This window comes from Aquila chrysaetos, chromosome 10, assembly GCF_900496995.4.
Source record: "Aquila chrysaetos chrysaetos chromosome 10, bAquChr1.4, whole genome shotgun sequence".
NCBI lineage: Eukaryota > Metazoa > Chordata > Aves > Accipitriformes > Accipitridae > Aquila > Aquila chrysaetos.
In genome coordinates, this window is record NC_044013.1 from 2,920,525 (window position 1) to 2,929,526 (window position 9,002).

General features: G+C 52.8%; 1 protein-coding gene across 1 annotated transcript; it reads left to right on the forward strand.

The window, feature by feature from the left end:
- The first annotated feature begins 3,431 nt into the window (after positions 1-3,431).
- C10H3orf80 (chromosome 10 C3orf80 homolog) lies at positions 3,432-4,975 on the forward strand. The gene is made up of 2 exons (XM_030028333.1): positions 3,432-3,446; positions 3,670-4,975. Exon 2 carries the CDS (start codon positions 4,016-4,018, stop codon positions 4,973-4,975), a length of 960 nt encoding a protein of 319 aa, XP_029884193.1. The 5' UTR covers positions 3,432-3,446; positions 3,670-4,015.
- The last annotated feature ends 4,027 nt before the right edge of the window (positions 4,976-9,002 follow it).

The following is a 9,002-nucleotide window of genomic DNA, read 5'->3' on the forward strand; positions in this document are numbered from 1 at the left end:
AAAATATTTTTTACATATATATATATAAAAATAAAAGAAAATTCATGCGGGAGTTCTCACAACCAAACTTATGCTGGCCTTTCTTGCTGGGAAACTAATACCTGTGACAACATGCCCTGGCTTTTCAGCTCCCCACCTGCGGGTAGTTTCCCAGAAAACTGTTTCTCTTCTTCCCCCATTGTCAGTGAGGTTTTTCCCCTGGCCGTGACCCTTCCCAGCTCCGGATGAGTGCTTGCGGCCGCATCCCGGCCGTGGCGCGGCGGTGGCAGGGGGACGGTGATGGGGATGGGAGGACCAAGATGCAGGGGGGGTGAGGAGCCGTGGAGGTGCTGTGCCACGGTGCCTGCGCCTGGTTTGTAGGTCTCGCTCCCAAGCGCGGTAACCAGGGTCTTACTTGGTGTTTTGAGATCTAAAGAGGCCACCGTTGCAAACAGTTAAGTGATAGAGGCATCTGTGGATGTGCAATTAAAAGAATGTATGTTACAGCATCCTGATGATTTTCAGGACTACTTCTGACAAACATCTGGGCCATCCCGTCTGTAATTTCATGTCTCTTTCATCAGTGAGAAAGGTCACAGCGATACAGAAAGCATCTTGAACTGCCTAAGAGCGATGCTGCTGCTAATAGAAACAATGCCTTGCTTTACTATTGCACTCCCATCCCTGTCAAAAACACTTGCACGATGATGCACAAGCCTGCCATTCAAAGAGTCAGTCGCCTGGAAAAAAAGGCAACTAAGTTTTGATCTAACCAGAAGAAACCTCTCAGAGCACGCTGGGCCTGCTCCGGCGCACAGGGACGCTTGTCGCGCTTCGGTAGCTGATGGCATTGATTTGCCAGAAGCTTTCAGTGCTATGGATCAGGCGAAAGTTCAGACTGTTGAATTTGAGCTTTCATATAGATGTAATTAACTGACTGTAGGCTCATTAAAGAGAATTACAAGGCGAGCGATGAGGTTTGAACCCCAGACTCTCCTGACTGCTTTGACGTGCCAAGCCTGAGCATCACCTCCAAAACGCACATCCCTGCTCGGCAGGCAGAGAGCTGCCCCCGTGCCGCCGGCTGCACCCGGGGGACCCCGTCCCGTCTCCACGTCACCGGCACAGCCCGGCCCACAGCATCTCTTTCCCCCAGATGTGCCGAATCACCGCATCTGGCCCCCGCGCTCGGCGCATCTCACGGGAGCCTCTGCTGCCTCCGTCCTCACCTCGAGTGAGTCAGGAAACAAACTCTTCGCATTCCCCGGCCGGACCATCGCCTGCGGGTGAGCCGGGATGCGGGTGGGCGTTTATCGCCCTGTTTCGAGGTCCGGCATGTGGAGGAGGAGAGGCGAGGGCTGCTCCCCCAGGGAGCTGAGCGGGGGGGGGGGGGGGGGTTGCTGCATCCCAGTTTTCACTGTCCCAGTGCTGCCGCCTCCCCAGCCAGGCCAGCTCAGCGGTCCAGCTCCCTGCCCAGTGACGGGGCCACTTGGGGTCCCAGGGAGCAGGTGAGCAGCCCCTACACCGTGCCGGCCCTCAGCAGAGCAGCCACGCTTCCAAAAACCACCTATCCCTCATCCCCGCTAGTACCCGCAGCCGCCTACGACTTCATCGCTCACATCGGTGCCACCAGTTGCTGCTGGTTGAACCAATTACCCTTGCCCGCCCACCATACCCACACCAGAACCCACAGCCGGGCAGAAGACACTCTCCATACGTTTCCAAAAGCCCAACCAGCAGCTGACCCAGCTCCACCGCTGCCTCACCCTGAATCCCCCCCAAACCCGCAGAGGATGCAGCATCTACACCCGCAGCTGCCCCAGGGTGGCTGCAGGCATCCCCACGCAGCCGCCGCGCTGGCCCTGACCCCACGCCGGGACCTAGTATTTCTGCGTTTTCCCAAGCCAGGCATGGGGCTGTGGGAGCTGGGGCTGCTGGAGTGAGTGTAGCTGCGTACCAGGATTTTAATTCTTATTTCTTCTTGCTATTACGGCATCCTGTTCCCTCCAGCCACGGTTTTCCTCATCTGACGGGGCGCAGAGCCGATCCTCAGTCCCTTCTGCAGGCTGAGCACCGAAGCCCGGCTCACGGCGCACGCTGGAGAACCAGCCAAAACGTTAGCTTTAACGAGCTATCAACAGGCTTTAATATTTCATAGTGCTCTGATTGCGGAGTTACAGCTTATCAGAAATGTTGTTAAAATGCGGCGCTTTATTAATGGATAGGTAGGCTTTGCCGGGCGCCCTGCTGTTTACTCACTGTTGTATTTGCCTTGAAAAAACCACATTGGTTATTATCAAGAGTCTGAAGTAAATGCAGCCCCAGGCACGGCAGGGAGCTGCTGCTGGTGCTCAGCATCCCCAATCCTGCCGGCCGTGGGCTGGGACACGTCCCCAAGGCAGAGGGCCAGGGTCCCCGCGGCCACCCCCTCGTGTGGGGTGGCAAAGTCGGTGTTGCCCGGGCAGGTTGGTTCTAAAGCAGCTGGGGCCAGGGCTGTGCCCCCCTCCTGCCTCGGCTTCATGCCTGAAGCCCACCTTTCCCACAGTTCCCAGCTCCAGCATCCTTCTGCAGGGAGAAATGCCTATAAAGTGAGGAAATGTATGCGGAATAAACCCCTGAAGATACAGAAAGAAACCGTGGTTTCTCATTGCTTGCCAGAAGCTCAGCACCATTGACCCCCTCCTTCCTTTCAGATTATTTTTATGCAAACTTTGCCCAATGCTGTATCGCTGCTGAGAATCTTTTCTTCCCATCTTTGTTCCTGAGCACCATAAAATCTGTGATAGACACGCTAGGCATGAATTACCCAAATGTAGGGATGACAGCAGAAGTATCACTTACAGATGTCAGCAACGAAATCATCGCAGGTCGAGTAAACAGGACAAAGGAAACGAATGCATCACACGATGGTCACGTAGGTGGGTTAGCTGCTGCATATCAGATTTGGCATGATCACCTAAAAGGAAACCAAGCAGAAAAGTACTGGTCATTTTTTGCCATGTTTCATATGAGTAAGTTTTTCCGTGACTAGATGAGACCTCCGTCTCCTCTCCCAGTTGCCAGAGGAGTTTTGCAATTGAGCTGAGCGTAATCAGCAAAGAACACAGCCGAGGGTCTGCAATTATGGGAGCCGAATAAAGTGGTGGATTGGGTCTCCAGAAGCGCAGGCAATGGTCACAGCCAGGTGACACGGGGAACCCCTGGTCTCGCCAACAGGCAAAAAGCTGTGAAACCTTAATGGTAGGAATAAAAACCAACAGAAAGAATGAATGAAGAGCTTACTCTCATCTGTGCCTTGCACAGGTGCCAGGGAGCCAGCCTGTCGCTGCCCGGCTCTGATGCTGCAGTTGTCCTTTTTAAGTGGCAAAATCAGCGGTAGGCTCTGCGCCTTGCATTTCCCCTCCCACGGGTTGCTCAGGGCTCAGGTATCACTTACCATCATGTTCTTGGGTGCCGCTCATCCCTGCGTCCTTGGTGCCACTCATCCCTGCATCCTTGGGTACCGCTCATCCCTGCGTCCTCGGGTGCAGCTCATCCCTGCATCCTTGGGTACCGCTCATCCCTGCGTCCTCGGGTGCCGCTCATCCCTGCGTCCTCGGGTACCACTCATCCCTGGATCCTCGGGTACTGCTCATCCCTGCATCCTTGGGTGCCGCTCATCCCTGCGTCCTTGGGTACCACGCATCCCAGATCCTTGGGTACCACTCATCCCCATGTCCTCAAGCACAGACGATCCCTAGCCAGGGAACCTGTCCCCACTCGGGGAAGATACATTTCAGCTCGGTGGTAAGTTTTGGGGCACATTTAGCGTGAAGCTCGGGTGGCAGGGACGCCCCGTCGGTCACCCCGCTGGGAGAGGCCGGGGTAGGACGTGGGGCTGCCGGGCCGCCGAGGCCGAACCTGGCCCGCTGCCCGGTCCCGCACCGCCGCCGTCCCATTAGCCCGTGAACCACCGCCAAATGGCCTCATTAATTTTTCATCAAGGATAAAACCCGGCTCGGCGCAGATAAAACCCGGCTCTGCCGGCGGGAGGGGCATGGGGTGCCAGCCCGCACCCGCGGCCACGGGAAAAGGCACCGGCTCCGCAGAAGGTTCGCTCCGGGTCCGGAGACGGGTTGCGCGGAGGATGGCGGGCGGCCGGGGACCGGCTCCGTGCGGCCGGGACGGCTGCGGGGGACCGGGGACCGGGACCGGGGTCAGGACCGGGAGGGCGGTGGGTCGTTCCTGGCTTCCGCGGGCACGGTGGCTGGCGCGGAGACTGGCGGCCTTGCTGGTTCTCCTGGCTCTGGTGGCCGCCGGCTGCGTCCTCCGCCGCCGAGCCTGCCCCGCGTCCCGCCGAAGACCCCTGCCCGCCCGCCGACGACCCCTGCCCGCTCCCGGTGCCGCCGCTCCGCCGCCGGGGGCCGGGGGTCCCGCCGACGAGCCGGGACCGGAGCTGGAGCTGCCGCCGCTGCCCCGCTACGAGGAGGTGAAGCATCTGCCCAGTTACGAGGAGGCTCAGGGCTGTCCCCGCCGTTCCCCCCCCCGGGGACGGGGGGGTCTGCGGCTGAACCCCTCTCCCGCTGCGCACCCGCGGATGGGGCGCCGGGGACGGGGGTGGGGGGGAGATGGGCCGCCGGACGGGATGCCGGGGATCCCGGGGAGACGGGATGGCGGACACCCCCAGAGGGACGGGCAGCGGTCCCCAGGAGGGATGCGAGGCCAGACACGGAGGTCTTTCGGAGGGACAGAGCGGCATTGCCTGGAGGGACGTTGGGGACCCCCGGGGGAGAGGCCGTCCCCTGGGAATATTGTCCACCGGGGTCCACGGCGGGACGGCTCGCTGGACACCGGGCTCTGCAGAAGGGACGTGCAAGGTTCCCAGAGGGAATGTCGCCGTGCCTGGGAAGCAGATGGCTGGTGTTTCCTAGTGGGACAGCCTGCGGGACACTGGGGCTCCCCCGAGGGACACGCCGCAGTGCTGGAGGGACCTGCAGCCTGGGGAGCTCCTGGTTAAGAAGAGGGATAAGTCATCCGGGAGGATGCTGACTTGGGGACGTCACCTCTGATACGACGACGTCACCGCCAGTACGACGCCGCGCTCTTCGCGGGGTGACGGAAAGAGCCGGTTGCAGTTCAGCGCAGCACCTCCAGCTCCCCCCGCCTGGGCACGTGCCGTGGGCTCGGGAACGGCCGGGTTTGCTCATCACCCGTGGAAGCGGCTGGAGAGCGTGGGCAGGGTCTGCGCGGACACGACTGCACGAGGTCGGGCTGGCGGGGCGATCCTCACACCTCCCGCCCCCGCGGGTGGCAGGGGTAGGTGCAAGCGTGGGGGAAAGCAAGATCAGGCTCTCCTCTTCAGCATCACGCAGCGGTTGTACATAGCCTTGCCTTTGTCACAAGGCGACCTGAGTAAAACAACCTCCAAAGCTTGCTAATAAAATATTAGCACCTTCTGGTACCATGTTTTTTATTTCACTGACGTGACCTGGGATCACTTCTCCTCTAAGGGAAATCAATGGCCTAATCCAGCACAGGCCACACCAGACCTCGGTGCCAACCGCTGCCAGGTCTCCTGCCCACAAACCCTCCGAAAAACCAGTTACCTCGCTCTATGGGTCCCAGCTAAAGGGCTCCCAACGACAGCGAGCATGAGATACCCGTCCTCCCCTCGCAGGCAAGGTTGGTAAATCATCTTAGGTGTAAGAGAGCCATTCCTCATGCTACAGACCCAGGGCTTTGGATATACGTCAAAGACAGATATGGACGTAGGTATCGATACGGGCATCTGAATTTTGAAATATTTCTTGCTGTGGCTTCTAAACATTTCTATATCACAACTAAAAATGCTAAGACAGAAAGGTGTTCCCAGGTGCTGCATGAAATCCTCCTATCTAGTTGAAGTGGCAATCCTATTTTTACTGGAATTGAGATTAGGCCTTTTTTATATGCTGCAGGGGACAGAGACAGCCGGAGGAGGAGGAGGAGGAGGAGGAGGAGGGCCTGAGATGGCTGTAACTCAGAGAAACCAGACCTGATCCTGCCACGCTTTCTCACCTGGAGCTTCTTGGGTTACGCTGACACGGGTCCTGGTGCAAAGACGGATTACGGCACTGGGAATAATGCTGAGTCTTCCTAACAAACAGGGAAAACCCCAAGGAACCCAAGCCTGCCTTTTTGTTTCTCCATCCCAACCAGGAGGGGTTATAAAACCTGCACTCCCGCAAAGTGCCCGCAGTGCCGATGTTGAAGGAACAGCAGAATTGGTGGGGAAAGATCGATTCCTTTAGAATTCGCTTGACTTTTTCAGTGAAAACACTGATTTCCCCTGCTGTACACAGTCTATCGTGAGTCAAAGTCCACCGATAAGGGGGTTTCAGAATTTGTGGGTACTGCCAGCCTTCTGCATCCGCAGTGCCAAGGCAGGAGCAGTTTTGCATGCAACAAGGGCAGCATGTTCTTGAACAAAATATGATGTGTAACAGGGTAATTCTGTATCTTAAATAGCAACACAGAAATGAAGGACTCAACCTAATGCTGCGTAACTCGGTCGCCAGCCCCACACCTCCAGGGGAAGTTTGGAAGCTCCTGCCCATGGCAGTTTATTCTGAGTGAGCCCAATGTATTTAGTGCCTCAAAATCCCAGGGCATCGCTTTCGGAAGCGCCAGTGAGGCAGAGAAAATGCTCTGTTTCAAAATGTGCAATTTTAAATCTCAAAAGCCAGTGGACTGACTATATTACTTTTAAAAGACAAACATTTTTCTCACCCAGAGTTTAACATATTAACTAATTTCTGCTGTCCAAGCGCTAACATCAACTAATACAACTTTTTAAATGTCCCTCCCAATAGGAAATAATAGTGCATTTTTTAGTGTTCTCCTTTAATATTGCATTATTACTGTATTTTGTATTTGCCCTCCCCGGGCAAAGCTGCCCTCCCTCCTTTCCCCAGCAAGGAGCGAGTGTTTGTGCAGGGACCAGGGAGAAGGAAAAACTCATTTACACACAGAAGGGACAAGGAAAACACAGGGGCTGAGAGGGCCCATCTCTCCATGGCTCACCTCTGATAGTTCAACTCTTAACCGGTCTGAACACGGAAAGCTTGGAAAAAGCGTGTGTTTTCTGTGGGAAATCCACTGCCAGACTATACTTTGGGCAGATTCAGCTAAGAAAGGAACTCTGAGGAGTAAAACATAATTTTGAATAGGTAGACCAATAGCTTTTCCTCAACCTCCTTTTGCTCTGCCAAAATACTTGGATCTGGGAGAACATCCTTACAAAGAAAATATTATGTTTAAAATATGGCCCAGCTTGGTGCTATACCCTTACCAGGAGATGGCCAATGCAGTTGCTAAGAAATCCACTTGTTAATGAAGAATGTCTTAAACAGAAAGAAAAAGAAACCATTATCCTCTTTGACCCACGGCACAGCAGTCCCTGTGGTCATGCCCAAGTGACAGGACACCAAAGGCTGAGCGAGACTCACCCCTATAGTAAATTACTCAAGGTCAAGCTTGAAGGAATTTATTTCATGGAGAGGTTTGAATTGCCTGTGCTAGCGTCTGTCTGCGGAAGGTAGTCTGTCAAGGTGCAGGATGCTTTTCACTAGAAAACTTTACATGAACAAGGCAAATAACAAACTCCAAGGAAGGGCAGAAGTTGTCTCCATCCTCACTGACATCTCAGTTGAAGGAGTATCTAACTTAGTCCTAGACTGCCAACTGATCACTGCTTCATATACGATTACCATGAGCTTCACCTGAGCTCTCCCCCGAGACTGGAACTGGTTTGTGCCCAAAGACCGCATAAAATATCTTTTTTTTTTTTTTTCCTAGCTTCACTTGGGGTGGAACCAAGGATCTTTTACAGTCCATGGAGATGTAGATACAAGCCTTCTCTTTTACCTTTTTTGAAGGCATATCTGTTTAATCTCAAAGAAAACCTGAATGCTTATTTAGAACAGAGATTAGAATATTTCCAAACTGCGGGTTTCCAACTACCATAGCTATTTCTTTACATAAAGAAAAAAATTCTTGCAGACCCTTCACGAAAGACACAGAAGTAATTAAACACGATATTCTTTGTACATCCATTTAATCCAATTGTTCCAGGCATATTCCCTAGCTCTGTGCAGAGAAAGTACGTATCCCTCTAGTTCCCTGAAGATATCAGACCATCGTATTTTCATATGAAGCACTTGGTTCCCATTAGAAACATTTACAGTAGGGTGAAGGCATGTGAATTAAAACTAACAGTTTGCATTTCAGTATTTGAAATTTTATAGCATGGGGCAACCCTTGACCGAACTGGATCAATAAAAATATATTTTGGAAATAGAGATTCTTACATATGATCAAGTCACAAAAACTTTTCTTCTCCCCAACTTTTCCCCATACCCTACGGAGTAAAATATCGGTGCAGAGGATACATTAGTATGTCAAATTTTATGGGAAGGCAAAGAGATGATCCCAGGAGAAGACGATAGCCAGGCAATTGTGATAACTGGTGAACAGGTAATTGCCGTGCTCACTTTATATTAACATAATGCTCAGTGCACAATCATCCGCATATTCCATCGATTGCATAAAACCACAAGTAATGCTACAGCCATTGCAATTCAAATCATATATATATATATATATATTCAGATGAACAATTATAACACATTCAGATCAACAATTATAACACAACTGTATTTACGGAGTCATGAAATGTCAGCTGAGTTTGGAGCCACTGAATAAATATGACATGGGATATCTCTGATCTCACAAAAATAAAGAAATGGAAGTCTCGAAATTTCTATGTTGAATATCAGTCCTGAAATATAAATAACAATAAACTGCCTTTTTTTCCCCAATCTTCCCCCTATCTCTCGGTAATATCATCAAGAGTTGCATTTGTTTTAGAAAGCTTCTAGCTTTTCCATTATTGGTTATTTATAACTGACTATTCTGAAGTGAATAAGGCAACTGAAAACAATGCAACTTTAACAAGCCAAATTGGCTTCCCAGGACACCATGCTGTAATGTACATGAAATTTGCC